The 18,795-nt window shown below is 35.4% G+C and overlaps 1 protein-coding gene across 1 annotated transcript; it reads left to right on the top strand.

The window, feature by feature from the left end:
• Positions 1 to 21: 21 nt before the first annotated feature.
• On the top strand, positions 22 to 18,577 carry LOC144965991 (NAD-capped RNA hydrolase NUDT12-like). The gene is made up of 10 exons (XM_078901958.1): positions 22 to 393; positions 751 to 857; positions 5,653 to 5,755; positions 6,910 to 7,194; positions 8,006 to 8,156; positions 10,301 to 10,416; positions 10,870 to 10,958; positions 12,665 to 12,808; positions 13,843 to 13,994; positions 15,674 to 18,577. The coding sequence occupies exons 1-10, from the start codon at positions 257 to 259 to the stop codon at positions 15,833 to 15,835; spliced, it is 1,446 nt and encodes a 481-aa protein (XP_078758084.1). The 5' UTR covers positions 22 to 256; the 3' UTR covers positions 15,836 to 18,577.
• Positions 18,578 to 18,795: the final 218 nt, after the last annotated feature.

Raw genomic sequence — 18,795 nt, 5'->3', positions numbered from 1 at the left:
GGCAAAGAGGTCATGATCTTTGAACTCAAATGAACTATGACACCAAACACTGGGCAATGGGCAGGGCAGTGGTTGCTGTGAGAAATTAGTGAATTGGAAGCTTAAATTACTCTCATAATTTCCTGAAGTTTATCAAGACTTGAATTAGCTGTGTTGATTAAAAAGAATAAACAAATAAAGAGATAATGATTATTTAATTATATCAATTACTGCAATCGTGAAACTCACCAGGACTGTCAGATTTTAATCGAGATTTATGATCCCCAGATTGCATTACAAAATTGCAGCTCTTTTTCTCAAACAAAGTCATGCTGTGATTTCCATAAATTTTGTAAGATCATTGAGTTATCAAACAACACGATCCCAAACCAAGACATCAACAATCAGAATCAGGTAGATCGACTGTAAAATCTATTTTGAAAATTCTCTTTTCAACAACAACAATAAGAAACAAAAATAATTTTAAAAGTAAAAAGATAGAGAATAATAAAAATAAATAAATAATCATATTTTGTATTATAAATTATAGAGAGTTATAGTTATAACGTCATTAAAATGTAAATCCTTGCATCAGAATTTGTTTTCAGTGAGGTTCAGCTCACATTTTTGCGACCAAGAATTAGAGGCAAGAAATTTGTCGTTTGACATTTTATGATATATAATGTGATAAGCACAATCTCAGTTCAAAAGTAACCATTGAATTTGAATCCTTTTTACTTAATAATCATAAAGTAATTGGTTTTTTTTCAGGAGAATGGGCGATCCAGCTGAAGAGAACAAAGGAATTGAACAGTTCAATAAGCGGTTCTTGGACTGTGCTGCTACTGGTGATTTAAACACATTAAATGCATTAATAGGTAGGGTTCAGAGAGATAAATATATGTATATCACCATTTTTTCTCTCATGTTCATGATTAGGATTATATTCTTATTCTTTGACAAATTCACGATTACATCATTTTAATTTGCAACTCTGTCGTAAAGTAACTCATTTGTTGCTGATAAGTGAGATAATGATGGAGTTGTTTTCTTTATTTCTCCTCCATAACATAGAAGACCTTCATTCTTAATTTTTTTAAAAATTAGCCACCAACAGTTTATAGTTGTCCTTCAGAACAATAAGGTCCACTGACCCAGAGTTTACCAAGGGTTTCAATAGCGTTAAACATGCTATAGCAACTGCTTACTACCTTTTACTACAGGATATTGCATAGCAGTTACCACCAGATCTTACAGACCCAGCTACACAACCATTGCTGGCAGTACAAGGGGTTCAAAAATTTCAAGACTGCTCAAAGGATTGATAGTAGTCTCTTTGATTGTTGATATGATATGATATATGATATGATATAAGTCCAGATTTATGTAGGCTTTTACAGCCTTTTATCTGCTCTTGTGCATTCGTGAATTTATTTAATTCACGTCTCTCAAAACTGGGCATGCCAGTTAGTGGAAGGAGGTGTCTGAATTTAACTTTACAAACAGTATTTTTCTGTTTCACAATGAGCATCAAGACAGCACTTCAATGCCTGCAATGAAGGGGCTTCGACAACTGTTGCAGGCAGGCGGTTCCATTTGTCGACTACCCGAACTGAGAAAAAGTTCTGCCTAAGGTTTAGAGAACACCTTTCCTTGGAGAGTTTGAATCTGTGTCCTCTGGTGGTGGTGGTGGAATCAAGTTTGAGAAGGCTCATGCTTACAGAGTATAGACGATGTGTGTATTTGAACACTTCGATAAGGTCTCCTCTGTCTCTCCTATACTGCATGCTCGGTATTCGTATCTTTTTCAGTCTTTCTGTGTATTCTAGATCTTTGAATCCAGGAATAACCCTAGAACACTTTCTATGAGGTCTTTGTCTTTCTGCAGTCGTGGTGCCCATGCTACATTGCCAAATTCCAAGTGGGGATGTACAAGTGCAGTGAACAATTGTCTCCTGTTATCTCTATCAAGATGAGTGAACGACCTCCTAATGAGGCCCACGATTCTGTTTGCTTTATTTACTTGGGTTTCTATGTGCTTAGAGAACTTCAGTTCCTGATCTACTAACACACCTCAATCTTTTTCCTCTTCAGTAGGCTGAAGTATGACAGTCTTGCTAGAGTCATGTTTTCTCATTATGTACTGATGGTGCAGGTTTCTATATCCCAAGTGCAAGACATGGCACTTGTCTGCATTAAACCTAAGCTGCCATGTATCAGCCCACTGTACCAAGCTGTCAAGATCACTTTGGAGCTGAGTTATAAATTCTTCCTTGTCTACTCTAGAGAACACCTTAGTGTCATCTGCATACATTTGGCACAGAGAGTCCACAACGTCTGGAAGATCATTAATAAATATTACAAACAAAACTGGACCAAGCAGCTTCCCTGCGGAACACCACTCGATACTGGTGCCCAGTCCGAAAAACTGCCGTTCACCCTAACACGCTGTCTTCTCCCAATCAGGAAATCTGAGATCCAAGCCAGCAAACATGAACTGATGCCATATGATCCAAGTTTCTTAATAAGGCGTTGATGTGGAACACTGTCAAATGCTTTGGCGAAATCAAGGTACACAGCATCAACAGGTATGCTACTGTCCAAATACCTAGTCCAAGAGTCAAGAGCAGCTAACAAATTAATGTACATGAGCGTTTTGATATAAAACTGTGTTGATACTCTGACAGCAACTTTTGTTCCATTAAGTATTTGACTAATTTGTCCCTAATCAAGGATTCCATTATTTTTCAAATCACACACGTTAACGACACTGGACAATAGTTACTTGCTTTGCTCTTCTCACCCTTTTTAAAAAGTGAAGTTACATTTGCATCCTTCCAGATGCTGGGCAGCTTCCCTTCACTAAGTGACTTGTTGAACAACTCTGCTAAAGGTTCTGCTAGCTGTTCTGCCAGTTGTTTTAGTACACATGGGTATATCCCATCAGGTCCAGAGGATTTCGAGGAGCCTAAGTTTTTAAGCTTATTCCACACATCTTTACAAGTGACTATTATGTCACTAAGAGATGAGTCAACTTCAGGTTTTTCATAATCAGGAATATCCCCCACTCTCTCGTTTGTGAATACACTACAGAAAAATGTATTGAGGAGGTTTGCCTTATCTTTGTCGGCTGAAACAAGTTTACCATCACTGTCCTTGAAGTCGGCTAGGCCTTCTTGCACTTTCATCTTACTCTTAGCGTAGGAGAAGAATGCCTTTGGATTATTTTTCGCATCTTGCGCTATAGACTTTTCATAGTCTAGACTGCTTTCCAGCACGCCACATTTGCTTGGTTCCTGGCTCTTGTGTAGGCTAGCCAGTCTTTTTGGTCTAGTGTTCCCAAGTATTTCTTGTATGTCTGTTTCTTATTACGTAACTTAGACATAGCCTTCTCACTCCACCAAACAGGTGTCTTGCATTTGCCTGCAGGCTCTGATCCACTTTTAGGAATACATTCCTCAGTTGCAGTTTCTACAGTCTTTTTTGATGCAGTTCCATGTATCATTTGCATCCTTATCCTGAAATTTGGCAAGTAAATTGCTGTCATTCACACACTTTCTCAGTTTATCAAAGTCAGCTTTTTTGTAGTTATACCATCTTTCTTTCTTTACTTCAATTGTTGTGCTACACACAAAGTTAAAAGCTAAAACATGATGATGACTTTTGCCAAGGGGAGCGCTATGAGTCAAATTTTTCACCATGCTCTCTTCAGATGATAATACTAGGTCTATAAGTGTTGGTTTCTGATCCCCCCGAAAATGCGTTGGCGACTTAACATGCTGATAGAGGAAATACATATGCCCTATCCTTAGTAAGGTCCAGCATAGTCTGATACAACTTATTGGTGTTCTCTGGGGAACTAGTTGGAGACCAATACACACATCCAGCTAGTAATTTTTCTCCGTCCCTCACTTTCACTTCGCTCCAAACACTCTCGTTAACTAACTTTTGGTCAGGTATCAGGGTGATTTCTTGTGCTCCTATCTCCTCTTTCATCTTGTTAATTGAGTGCCCTACCAATTGAGCTATTGAAACCCCCTTCCTTGACAACTAAAATGGTTATAGCTAAGAGTATAATTGTTGGCAGTTTTATTAGGTGAAAGACTCAATTTATATTCTGTTCAACAAAAGTTAAGGGCCACTTCTTATTTTTACAGTATCCAAAAAATACAAAGATAGTAAAGTTGTTAACACTGCAAGAAACTAGGTCCACTTAACAATGCAATGATTTGAGCTGGTGTTTAGAACAAGTAAAGTAAAAGATTATTTGCAATATATGCTTGATGTGACACACCTCTGTTTTTCAAAATTTTTGGATGGTGATTTTTTCAAATTTAATGTCGATTCAGACCACCATCGGCATTGATGCAGACTATATCATCTCTGCCTTATTGACGTGATAAGTCTGTCCACATTGATTTTAGGGAATCGCCTGCCATTCTTGCTGCAAGCAGGTGAAAATCTGGTCCACATATCCTGACAGTGGGTGGTTGTCTTGAACACGACGACCAAGCATATCTGGAAGAAGCTAGATTGGGAGAATCTGATGGCCATTCCATGTTGGTGACCTGTTGAGCATCCAGGTACTCTTTGACCACTCTTGTAAAATGAGCCCTGGTGTTGTCATCCTGAAAAACAGCATCAGATCCAATATGTAATGTTGGGATGACACATTTGTAGAACCGCTGGACATTGATATCTGAGGTTTTTCTCTTCAAGATACCTTCATATTGTCTGCAAACTGACATTAAAATTGGTGGCAACTCTTAGTCTTAGCTGTTGTTGCATAACACATGCTGATGCTGTTCTATCCCGTAAAGCAGAAAAAAAAAAAATAACCTGTCATCTCTTTGGTTAGTGATTCTTGGTCTGCCTGAGCACTTCCTATCATTTGCATCTCCTGTTGCTGCAAAACAATCTCAAAGTTTCCGAATGACTTTGAAGAAGTCCTCAAGACTGCACTGCTCAGACATAGTCTTGGAAGCACAAAATGCTTCAATTTGTGCTTCCAAGACTATGTCTGAGCAGTGCAGTCTTGAGGACTTCTTCAAAGGAAATATGAAGGAAATGAATGAAGACACCATTTACTGTGCACCACTTCAATGAGACCCAAGTTGTGTAATAAAGGTGCTTTTTTTATCAAACGTACCAAGCAGTTGTTGTTTTCACAGTAATCAATAATTTCTCAACATTTACAAAGTTTTTGACCAATCCCAGATAGCCTGTGGGTGGGTATGGAAGTGAATTATTTTTATGCATTGAAAGCCTATCAACAATCTAATAGTGATATGTCATCCCAAATACTAATTTTTGAATAACCCGCCTTTAAGAAATCTAACTAAAACACCAAGTGGACCTTAACTTTGTTTAGCAGTATATATTGCTTACTTATGGGATTATGAAAGAATTGAGACACAAAGGAAAAGTGAAATTTGTAGTTTAACTTTGTTTAAAAATTAGCTAGAGTTGTTTTTGTTTTAAAATCTGATCCTTGACTTTCTCTCAAATAGTCTGTTCTCTTTGTGAATGTAATACAAAATGAAGAAACTGAGAATGTATCTATTTTATCCCCCTCCCCCCCCCCCCCCCCCCCCCCCCCCCCCATTCAGGTGCTTTATTTTTTTAAAAATTGTGTCAAAATCTTATCCATGTTTTTCCTTTTTATTCTGTCAGGTGCTGTAGATGTGGACTTCAAGAGTGATAGAGGATGGACAGCGTTAATGTTTGCAGCTCGGAATGGACACACTTCTGTAATATCACTTTTGATAGAAAAGAAGTATGCACAGTTTGTCACAGCTTAAACTCATAAGAATGAAAAGACTTTGCAAGTCCACAGTTGTGCCATTTTCAATGCACTTCAAATTGCTTCATTTATTCCCCTCGGCAATTGGTTAAATAATGTGAAATGGAATGTAGGCTTCAATTTAATATACAAAAAAAACGGATAAAATGGACGTTTTGGGTTTCCCCTTTATCAACAAAACAGGATGACTGAAACACTACAAATGAATGAGATAATGTGGTAGTGGCGTTGTTTCAGCCAGCTTTGTTCAATTATTTTCATGCATTCTGTCACAGGTTGCATCTACGAAGGATAATTAGAAAGCTCTGATGGTAATTCTTTATCTCAAAATTTGAATGCCCACACACCTTCAAAATACTCTCCCTTTTGATGGATACTAAGAACAGACTGAAACACTCGAAGCAACACACATACACATTGTTCACGGCAAGCATCCGTAGAGACAGCGCAGCCATATTCTTTCACTTACTTATCCTCTTCATGCCAGTCAAAGTATAACAATTTGAGGAAGAAAAAAAATCAGTATAAACTGAAATAGGAAATTCAATGCTGCCTTCGTGGTAACGTCAGATGTGTGGGACTGTTCATGTATTGGATGAATACATATTTTGATAGTTTATACCATCTTTTATAGCTTAATCGTAGCTTTCCTATTATATGTATAACTAACTTTTATGGCTAAGCTGCTACAGGTCAATTATCACGACTTGTCCCTCTTGATGTTATATGAGGTTGTTACTAATCTGGACACCATAACTTCTTAGGAATAATATTTTTCGTGACACTATATAAGATTTTACATCATCTTATTAATAGAATAAGATTATTCTCAGATCTATACTGGTTGATCTTTTTCACTTTGTGTGCATTTAATGGAATTTTCTTTAAAGGTTTACAATGCTAAAAAAAGGGGGGGGGGGGGGGTCAATTTTGTCATGAATGAAACTTTTCTTTTCTATCATTGTTTGTATTTGCTTTACTTACTATGTTTTTGTTTTTGTTTTTTGTTGTTTTTTTTTTTTCTTTGGAGAAGGGGGGGGGGGGGAGAGGGGGAATTGTAAAATAGAATAATTGAAAAAAAAAAAAAGGATTTATCAATATTTTTTATCAAAATCTCTTCCTTTCAGTTGTGATATTAATGCAATGAATGCTTCTGGTCAAACTGCTTTGGACATTGCCCACTTTTGGAATCACACAGAAGCAGCTAAGCTATTGTCCAGACAAAGAAAAGATGTTGCATTTGAACAGATTCACAACTATTACTCCCTTAACCCACTATACCGTGCATCAGACATCAGAAAAGATAAAGATGCACTGTTGAAGGCACAGTCCAACGAGTCAACTAAATTCATCATATTTTCCAATCGTCTTCCCTTTTTGATAAATGGTGGTGGTTCCAAGACCAAATTCAAGTAATAATTCTTTGGCACCAGATTTTTGAATTTTTTAATTTATATTTTTTAAAAAGAAGTTTGTTGCATTAATCTATCTTAACACTGTCATTATATGTATAATAACTCACTTTTAACCTCTATCCCGCATATAATTTGATAATGATAAAATTTTGTCATTATTTTTTCAAATAAATTTGTTGTGTTATTATTTTATCAGTCATTTTATGATCACAATGTAGACCTATAAAATCATCTGCCCTGTGAGCTGAAGTCAATCCTTTTGGAGTGAAAAGAAATGAACAATAACAAAATTGTTTTTTACCTACTTGGATGATTGGAGGACCAACTTGAGTCTTTAGCTTGCAACTCTTTGTGGCAGAGTTTTTTTTTTTTAATCCTCACTAGATTAGTGTGGTATAGAAGTATGGTCTTTGCTTTGTATCCCGGAGGTACTGCGCTGTGTGACCTTGAGCAAGTCACCTCATCCTAGGTTGTATTTTCTATGCACATCAACTAATTTCTATGTTATTCCTGTCTTCCCATGGAATAGATTAAAAAGAAGAAAATCCCCTTGAGGATAAATGAAGAGAATATATTTTTTTAATTTGTGTCATTTTATTATGATAAGGATATCAGTATTATTTGCATGAATGTCAAGTGCTTTATCAATTGAATTATCAGTCCTCTAACATGATGAAGACTCATAAGTAAAATACAAAATCCAACTCGAGAATCGGGAAATATTTTGTGTGGTTTTGTAAATTATGTTTTTTGTTATTTCCTATTTTTTATTATGAGTTTGAAAATTTTCCCTCATTATTTTCTACAGGTTTGCAACCTTTACATGCAGTCAGTTGCCCGACTCTTGCTTTGACGACAATGCTACCATTGTATTTCTTGGTTTTGAAACTTGGGACCCAGATTCTAGTGCCTGGTTTGCCGTTGAAATTGGTAATGAAACCATTTCTTCTTTGAAAGAGGTAAGAAATAAATAGAGGAGAAAAGGGCTTACAATAAAGGAAAAATTTTTCTTCCTTTATTATTCTTTTAAAAATTTTGGAATGATTAGGACGTTTTAATTACATTCTCATAATTGTTTGAGAAAAGGCAAAAGGAAATTCTATTGCATATTTTGAATTATCAGCTCTTACATCTTAAAAGATCCCACTAAAAGAATGCCTGCATTCCATAACGCCAGGAAATACTGGGTTTCCTCAAATCGCCTCTTAATAGGACATGGCAGAACTGCATCAAATTAGTGCAGATGGAAACTTGGGAACAGTGATGCCTCCCTGAAATGTCAGGCAGCTCCAGAGACCAGCAATCACATCATCCTCCACTGTCCAGTATCTAAACTTGAAGGTGGCTATGAAACAGTCCTTAGGGCGGAGGAAGACTTTCAAAGCTGAGTTGACGAAATGAATTTGGAGATGTAGCCATACGCGACTACTATCACTAGCTCTTACATAGAACCAGACAGGTTTTCCTATCCTGCACATGATAAACAGGTCAACCAGTCTTTTTCAGCTGGCATCCGAATAAGATTATTATCTGCATGATATTTTGAATGAAGATTGGTTTTTTTTTTCATAATTATATCCGTTCAGAATTGAAAATAAAATTTTTGAATTGTCTTCAATTGAAATTATATATAGTCTTGATTTCTATGTTAAGTGGGAGCACAGCCCATATAAAAATCCCCCATAAACAGGTGGTATCCTTTTCTTTATGGATTTGAATATTTTGTAAGTGGGTATTTATCAAAACTGATGAATAACACCTGGCGTTGCAGAGTAGCTATTCGTCAGTACTGGGCGCTGGGCTGGTTGATTCTTTATTTAAATCTTTTGACTGCTTTATTTTTTTTTTCTACCGGCACTGAAATCACCTACTGGTGACACTAGCATCAAGGTCTTTGGCATAAACAAAGGAGTGAGAGAGACAGCACATCCTATTTATTGATAATTTAATTATTATTGATTGTTGATTATTCTACCAGAGCATATTTGGCAAAACTGAGTAAACATAAAACTTGGTATAAAGTCCACAAAACTTACTTTCGATTCAACTTGTTCTTAGTCATAAAATTTAAAGCTTAAGAAATAAAATTCAATTTTTGACAGACTTTAAGACAACAAAAAGAAAATAAGAATATGGCTTTTTCTATTCATTAATTTATGTAATAAAATAGCTCAACCATTCATACCAATACGCCATTAAAATTTTGATAACACCAAGAAACACCATTTCAGTCCATCCCCTGGTTTAATTATTAACAAATATATGCGTTGAGCCGATATTTCACTGAATTTCATTCACTGCAACTAAAGATAATCAATCAGGGACATCCTAGTACAAAGATTGAGTTGATATGAACTGAAATGTGCCTAATGTTGCAGGAATTGCTTTTAAAACTTCACTCTGAACAATATTTGTTCGATTCCCAACAACAACACTATGGTGGCCAATTTGAAATGGCCCAATAATTTGTCGACAACAAAGAGGGCATCGTTATAATAAGAAAATGATTTAAAATGTCTTTAGATGTGATTTATAATACAGTGAAAATGCTTGAGTTTATCTTTCCAGTAGTTCTAGTTTTTTGTTCTTTTATATATATATATATATATATATATATATATATATATATATATATATATATATATATATATATATTTATATATGAGAGAGAGAGAGAGAGAGAGAGAGAGAGAGAGAGAGAGAGAGAGAGAGAGAGAGAGAGAGAGAGAGAGAGAGAGAGAGAGAGAGAGAGAGAGAGAGAGAGAGAGAGAGAGAGAGAGAGAGAGAGAGAGAGAGAGAGAGAGTGTGTGTGTGTGTGTGTAAGTATGATGGAAATGAACAGATTTACACAATTTAGGTCTGAGGTTCGGTCCCCAGTTGAGGCTGGTTGATTTTTAGTGATCATTTTTTCTTGTATTTTTCTTTCTGCTTTGCTGGTACTGTCATACACACTTTTTGAGATTTTTATCTTCCACCATGCATGCTCCCAAATTTGTTTCTTTGATTCTCTAATTCTAATTTTTTGAGTGGCTACCAGCATATATTTTTTTAGATTTTAAAAGGAATCGGGAAAGCTTATCAATTTTTTTCCCCCAAATTCCAGCATTATCCAAATGGTGATTTTTTGACGCCTTTTCCTGTAACCATGCAAATGGAACCAACTCATGCTGGCATATTTGCTGAGGCCCATTCGATCCTTTGTTGGTTAGACCGTTACAAGTAAGGGCAAATGATGAAGTAATCCGAATTTCTCATTACGTTTTTCTTCCTCCTCTTTTTCTCACGGTCTCTTCTTGTTCTTCTTGTTCTTCTTCTTGTTCTTGTTCTTCTTGTTCTTGTTCTTGTTCTTCTTCTTCTTCTTCTTCTTCTTCTTCTTCTCTCTCTCTCTCTCTCTCTCTCTCTCTCTCACTCTCTGTCTCTCCATCTCTCTCTGACGTACTACTTGTAGTTTATACAAACATCCATTGATCTTGATGGACTATTTATGTTTAGACATATTTAAGTTAAAGTGTATTACTGAAAATTTATTTATTTATGAGTAACACAGTTGAATCATAGTTTACTCTGAAACAGTGCCTTACAGTACTGATTAACAGGCTATTGCTGGCTTGCCCTTTGTATAGAATGTTTGTTATTGCTAAAATTAATTTGACCAAGCCATCTTTCCTACAGATTTTGCCCCACTTGTGGAAGCAGAAACAAAGTTGTCGAAGGTGGATACAAACAGGTCTGCACGGATAAGGAATGCTCAAGCCATAAAGGTAGGATACAATTTAAACAAATATTTTCTTCAACATTTAAAATGTATCATGAAAATAAGACTTTCTAAAAAAATGTTTTTATTAACCTAATTTTCAAAACCCCTCAAATGCATTCAAACAATCTACACATTTATATTGTTAGCTTGAAAAAACATTGTGATGATAGATATTAGGCTATAACAATATCATTATTTATATGCAATAAAAGGTTAATTTCTTTCGTTAGGTGTATCAGTGGTATAACATGGTTCCATACAAGAATAGGTTAGAACAGAAACTAAAATTTTGTAATCATGGAAACAGTGTCTATACATGAATTTAATGAAAACGATTTTTAAAAGTCTTACACTGTTCGCTGCCATTGGCACAAAACGAAGAAAAAGAATGTTTATTATATTAAAAGATATTCATCTTTTGTGAAGACAGGACTTTCTTCTGCTTTTTCATTTGAATTAATAGATTCAGCTAAAGTATTGCAATGGATGCAAATTAAATGAGAAATCATAGGGTGTATTCTTTATAAGTAGTACATTTCTTTCATATTCATCTAAAGAAAAATATGTATGACACAGATTAGAGCATTACAGGTCTAAATACTGAGCACTCTCCTTAAAAGAGTTTCAATAATCCAATTATTCCGATGTATTTAAGACATCAACATTGACCAATTTTATAGGTCTGAAGATTAGACATTCTTAGAATTGATTTCCTGACACAAGAATTGTGCTCTGGTTCAAAATTTTCTATTACTTGTGGATTCGACTGTTTTCTATACAACTTAAAAATAATATCTGTTTGGAATGTTTTGTGGAGGGTAGCCAGGAAGTCGGGAGCTCAAGAAACAGTAGGGAATTTGATCACTTTCTTCCGTGGTCAGGAAAAGTAGTCCTATAGAGCCATGAGGCTCTCTAATCTGTCAACGATAACGTTCAAATAAATAACATGCTTTCTGGCATTACCACTACCACAGCACTACACACATGTCTCTGCTGTCTGTGACCAAAAAGAACTTGGCATGTCGCATCATTGTCCCCAGTTTTCCCACCACCACTGCAACCACCACCACATCATCCTCATCATTACTACCACCACCATATCATCATCACTACTACCACCAACTTATCATCATCATCATCATCATCATTACTTCCATCACTATTGCAATCACCAGGACATCCTCATAATACTACCATCATTTCTGCAATCCTCTCCACCACATTATTATCATTACACCAACCACCCAACCACTGCAACAAGCATCACATCATTATCCTAACTACCACCCTACTGCAACCGCCACCAACACATCATCATCATTATCATCATCATTATCATCACTACCACCTCAGCCACAACCTTCTGAACCACATCATCTTCATTATCACACTACTACAACCTCCTCCACCACATATTCATTACCCCAACTACTGCAACATTATCATCATCATCATCATCATCATCATCATCATCATTATCAACACTTCTGCCCAACTACTACCATCATCCTAAATATCTCCTCACCAGCTATACATCTTATATGACATCTGAAAAAATTTTGGGAATTTGTTTGTCTTTCCTTCTATCGTGGAGTTTATTGGTCTGGATATATGTTTGGAATATTTTTATTTTGAAGGTGAGGGAACCCTGTTTGTGACAATGAACTTTTATTAATGTATAGTAAAATTCTGTTCTCATTCAACTTTCAGGAGTTCATAACACTTGTTACCCTAGAGTGGATCCATCACTTATTATGCTGGTCGTATCCCCTGACCAGAAAAGATGTCTGTTAGGCCGAGGAAAGAGACATCCGGCCAAGATGTATTCATGTTTAGCTGGATTCATGGAACCAGGTACAACAATTTATTTATTATATTTTATCCTTGTATTTATTTTAAAAATTAGATGTAGAAAAAAAATTCACCATATACCAATTATGCCTTACTTACTTACTTTCTTTACTTTCTGTGTCATCTCACAAGAGGTCGACTGTGAAGGTGTGTCACAAATTCTATGTTTTGATTGGTTCAAAATCTACTGGTTAATTGTCCCAAGAACTAGATTTTCTCTTAGTAATGTCTTTTTCTTATGGAATGCACTCTCCCCAGATGTAAAACCAATTAGGGATAGTCAGTCTTTCAAAAAAACACCTTCAGTCAGAACTTTTTTTCCAGAGTGTATTAATAGTTTCATATACGTACACAATAGATAGTATGCAGATGACGTCACTCAGGCCTTTGTTATTGTTTTTGCCATCCGCGTTTGTGAGTTGTTCTCACTAAACTGTATTAACCAGACTATAAAAGTTCATGGTTACACAGAGTTTGTGTGTTGGTCCGTTATACTTCCGGATGGCAATGTTGTGAACTCCTTGGCCAAGTGCATTCTATCTATACACCAATTTTATACCAGTTTTGATCTTAAGTTCAGACTGACAATTTCCATTGTATAACTAAATTATTTTTTTTTCTCCAAATTTTATTATAATTGCTCAATCAAATGTATTTCGTTAGAATTAGTTATTAATGTTAGTGAGGAATAGTGGTGTATGTGTGTGTATGTCCGTATGTGTGTCCGTATGTGAGTGTAAATGTATCTGTGTATGAGTTTGTGTGCATGTTTGTGTGTTTGTTTCTTCATATATGTTCTCAAAATTGTCAAGGGATGAATGTTTGAATGACAATTAATACTGTAAAGCGCCGCTGAGCACTTATCTGAAAGTTGAGCACTATATAAGTAACTTATTATTATTATTATTATTATTATTATTATTATTATTATTATTATTATTATTATTATTATTATTATTGTTTTATTAAAACATTTTTTAATAGAAAAACTCTTAATGCTAGGTTTATTTGTTTTTCTTTTACTTTTTTTTTCTCAGGAGAGTGTATAGAAGATACCTGTCGTAGGGAAGTAGAAGAGGAAAGTGGTGTCAAAATTGGACGAGTGGACTACCATTCTAGTCAACCATGGCCTTTTCCTGCAACACTGATGTTGGGATGTGTGGCACATGCTCGCACAGACAAAATTACAGTAGGTTTTGTTTTGTTTTTGTTTTTTAAATTGAAATATACAAAACTGACTATCAAGAAACCTAGTTATAATATGTCATCTTTTCAAGATTTCATTTTCAACTAGTTTATTGTGTTGCTGGTTACAGGATCACTTTCACTTTCCCCATCCAAATGGTAGCTCCAGTTGTTCTTTAAACTGGGAGACGGACAGCATAAAAAGTGATTACGGTACTGATAAAAAAGATTAAGGCTCAATACTTCTCACTCAAAGTTTCTAAAGGATTAAGTAAAAATCTTGTCATGTATCCATAGTCCAAATAATTTTTCAACCTTTTGGTAAGCTGACTGTGTGTATATCATCCACAGTGTATCGGTCTCACTGAGAAGATTGTGAATGTTATTCATAATTTGTCTGTCCTAACACAAGAAAATATGGGCACATGTGTATTAATGTCGTCATATTTTAAAAACCTTTAGCAAAATCAGTTTTTGTTTGTGTTTTTGAAATACCCTCCAGCATGTTTTTTTTCAAACACATAGTTTCCTTGAACTCTTTCGAATGTCCCAAATTTTTTCCTTATTATTCTTTATCATTCCATTCCTTCCTTGAACTAATTTTTACTTTGAACACAGCCTCCTCAAACTGATTTCATCCAGCCAATGTAAATAATATAAAAAATTAATTAATGAAAGGGTTTTTTAATGTGTCCAGTGATTTCGACCAGAGATTATTTACTGTGACATTGACAATTATGTTGTAGTGTATTCTGTGTATCTATCTACACTGCAGGCATATGTATACAGTATGATACACACCCAAGTACATAAAGTCACTCACACACTCCATCACCGGATCTCGTAAACGACATCTCTCTACTTTTTCTTATCACTTTGCCATTTGTTTGTAAATTGAGCTAGGGAGAGGTAGCTTGCTGAAGGCCACATAACTCGGTGCATTTTTGAATTAGTAATTTTTTGGGTACGAAGCAAAGACCATACCGCTGAGCTACACTGTCCCCCCCCTCAGCATCAAATCGTAGTGGCAAGGCACGGTTTCCTCTAACCTTTTTACATGTCCTGAGGACTTTGAAATAGCCATGCTGAAGTGTATGTCAGTGATGTCCTTTCCGGCAAAAGCTGGTATCTGGTCAGTACTGATAAGTTGATTTTTAAAAAGGTGAAAGTATTGGTTGTTTAAAGGCAATAATTAGAGGGAAAAAATGTTATGCATCCTTTTCTGTGATTTAAGGGTGATACTATTTGATGAAGAGAAGCTTGACACGAAATACTATCATATACTATGGTCTTCATGAGTAAAACTCTCAGGCTTTTTAAAACTTTAGTAAAGGGCACTCCTGTATGTGTAGAGGTTTTACTTAAAAGCTCATAATAATGTACCACATATATCTTATACTATAATATAATATGGTCTTTATGATTAAAGCTTTCAGGCTTTTAAAAAAGAAATTAACAATGGGCATTCCTGGATGTGTACAGTCAAGAGTTTTACTTGATAGCTCATGTCGGAAATCACAGAAATCTCAAACACTTTCCTATTCCCTTCTTAAATTGCCTGATTTCTTTGTATAAGCAATATGGTTGTATATCTTGAAAAACAAATTTAATTAATAGAATTTTGTGATTTTGACACAATATTGTCACTTGGTATGCTCACCTGGCATTTAATTCTATTTGTAGATTGATAAGGAAGAGCTTGAGGATGCAAGGTGGTTCTCCCGTGCAGAGGTATCCCAGATGTTAGCAAAGCAACACCCGGATGGCATATTCGTACCACCTGCTGAAGCTATAGCTCATCAACTGATCAAATCATGGATATCCTCAAGTTCTTCTAATCTTTGATAATTGGTTAACATTAGTTGACGATGGATATCCTGAAGTATCATACCTCTTAATTGTCTTTAAAATGGTCTCATTTAACTTTTTGAAGTCTTCATAATAATATTACTTCAATTAAGTGAATTAGTAACTCTCGATAGGTCAGATATCTAGGGCAATAATGAAACCTTAATGTGCACAGTGATGTTTTGATTACGTTAAGATATCTCATACACATAATATTTAAGAGACAAAACAAAAAAATAACCAAAAAAAAAACAACTAGGTATTCACCACAATAATATCAAAGTTGGACTGATGTTAAGAACAACTGACTTTTCAAATGAAAATAATAAAGTGAAATAGGCTCTTATTGTTTTCCCCCTATTCCAACATATAAATAAGACCATAAATATCCATCATTGCCCCCATTGAACACAGCACTGCCTGATATCACTTAACCACCACTGACCTCAGACAGGTATCTGACACTCACAGGGAGGTTAATTGACCCTTGAGAGTTCCATCCACTTCTTTTGCTGTGGTTCCATATGAGCTTACACTGATTCCACTCAGTGTAGTAAACATGTGTTCTGTTTGGTCGGTAACAAAGCGATCTCATTAGGAAAAAAAAGCATTTTTTATTGGTTAAGAGATGACGATGATTGGGTATCAGGCATTAGTACCATCTGCCGATTTTTATTATAATGATGTCACTAAACAGGGCTTTTACTAAAATGTATGTCACTATTTTGGGGTTTTTATTACTTATAACATATAACAAAAAAATCAGGACCAGAGGTCAATGTCACTATCCAGGGGTTGTCAATATTCAGGGGTGTCGTTATCCAGAGGTTGCACTGTAATAAAAAAACGAAGGGACAACATTAAATTAAATTACATAACGTGTGTATAAAAAACAAGAAAAAATACATCAAAAAATAACATGTAAGCAAATAAAAGACTAATATTATATACAGTTCTTTTAAAAAAAATTTTCACTAGGAATATGCGATAATCGTGGCTGCAGTTTGTGGACCAAAAATGCCCAAAATCGCAATTGTGACAGAAGCAGATGTCAGCTCAGTGTGGAATTACTCTTTGTTGTTTTAATTTTGATTGTCAATTTTTTTTAAAAGTGACTTTGCATTGGAAAACATGTTTTGTTTTTTAAAAATAATTGATCACAGATTTTATTCATTCATCTTTTCCTTACCAAGAAAAAAAAGAAGTGTTCTGTTTATTTAGGACGAGACCTGATGCTCCATTATTTCATACTAATTACTATGAATAGGAAATATGTGTGTAATGAATTGTTTAAAAAAAATATATATATACAGTAGAATTACTTTAAACCGAAATTTTGGGGACCTTCTAAACCATTTCGGTTTAAAGACATTTTGGTTTAAAGCAAGTTCCCGTTTTGCAATGTTTTTCAAGGGTAGTAACTATTTAAGGAATTTGTTCATTTAATCGTATCATGGGTTTCCCGTTAAATGGAGTTGTTGAATAAATGCTGTCTTCGTAACCATAAATTTTTTTTTTTTTTTTTTTTTTTGGTGTGTGTTTTAAAAATATTTTTGGGGGTTTTCGTTTTCAATTCAAAATTGTTGAAAGAGTTGAGTTCGGGATGTCGTGTATTTTACATATCTCCGTCTTGATCAACTTTTTTTTTTCATAGACTTCACATAGTATTTTGATTTTAAACTCAAACGTGTAAGCACAGTGCTTTCTTTTAGTAAAATGCAAAGCTTAAATAAGATCGAAAGTTCTTGTGCGATAATTGATAATGAATGATGTGCAGCTACTCAGAGGTGAAGTGAAATGGAAATGAAAAGGCGTGTCAATGCTAAGCTGTCTACTACACATCTCTCTTTTGTTGAAAAGCCATTGGGTTCAAAGGCCTAATTACATAGAACCTCCCCCCCCCTCACACACCCATTTAAACAAAGTGGAAATAAAATGGCATGTCAATGGTAAGTTGTCTACCACCCCCCCCCCCCTCCTTATCGTCGTGTTGAAAATCCAGTCAGTTCCAAAGCATCAACACACGAGCGAGAACATCTCGCTTGCGTGATTCTACACCCCAACTCCCCCTCTTTCCTCATTTTTCGCCTGCCAGTCAACCGCTGTCTTCCTTTGTCTGTGCGATTGTGGTGTGAATGCCCTGGGTGTTGGCCAAGCCCAAGTGCAGTGATTGAAGTGTTTGCCTCCCCCCCCCCCCCCCCACCCCACCCCTCACCCTCATCTTATACTTACGCTCTGTTTAATATCGCCGGGCATTATTACGTGTGGCCACCTTCCCGAATTTTTGAAGACAAATAGAGAGAGAAAAAGGGAAGGTGCTCTCAGGTTGTTTCGGTTTAAAGAAAGTCCTGCTTAGAAGTATTTCGGTTCATCGTAAGTATTAATACAAAGATAATGAAGAAACTCGTACAATTTATTAAATTCTTTGCGGTTTAAGGTATTTTTCGGTTTAGCTTCTTTCGGTTTAAAGTAATTTTACTGTATATTGTTTAGGGAATTACACAAATGTATTTCAAAATTTGCCTTATTGAACTGTCCTCTGAGAAACTGCCATAAAGAGGATATTATTCACCCTTCACATTTACGTGGAAACGTATTGTTATAGATCTTGTTCTCCACATTTAAAAAAAATTCTTATAGATTCTTCAGTTTTATTCCTTACATAAGGTGATAATATCTAACACGTCATTTTAAGAATAAACAGATTGAAATAAAGCAATATTTTTTATTAAGAAATGATACTGTGTGTGCATTTATTATTGTTCATTAGTCATTTTGCAAATTAGGCTATTGGTCATCCTTGTTTTCAAGGAGTCTCAATAAAAGGAGAAGATGGCAGTGGTTTGGGTATATCTGTCTTGGACCTGATGAAACACTGACAAAGAAGGCTTTGTGATGGACACCTCATAGAAATAGGAAGCGAGGTCGTTCCAAGAGACCTGGAGACGCACCATAGA

Source organism: Berghia stephanieae, chromosome 2 (assembly GCF_034508935.2).
Source record: "Berghia stephanieae isolate SIO BIC M18660-M18661 chromosome 2, UCSD_Bste_1.3, whole genome shotgun sequence".
Taxonomy (NCBI): Eukaryota; Metazoa; Mollusca; class Gastropoda; order Nudibranchia; family Aeolidiidae; genus Berghia; species Berghia stephanieae.
Note: the sequence above shows the minus strand (reverse complement) of the source record. Positions and strands in the feature narration are given on the sequence as shown.

What these genes read in the sequence shown, in the direction of transcription:
- LOC144965991 (XM_078901958.1), top strand. Translation starts at nt 257, where the DNA reads ATGATCCCCAGATTGCATTACAAAATTGCAGCTCTTTTTCTCAAACAA. An exon ending in CCATTTCTTCTTTGAAAGAG is followed by an intron (nt 8,157 to 10,300) that starts GTAAGAAATAAA and finishes CCCAAATTCCAG; the next exon opens with CATTATCCAAATGGTGATTT. An exon ending in GGAATGCTCAAGCCATAAAG is followed by an intron (nt 10,959 to 12,664) that starts GTAGGATACAAT and finishes TTCAACTTTCAG; the next exon opens with GAGTTCATAACACTTGTTAC.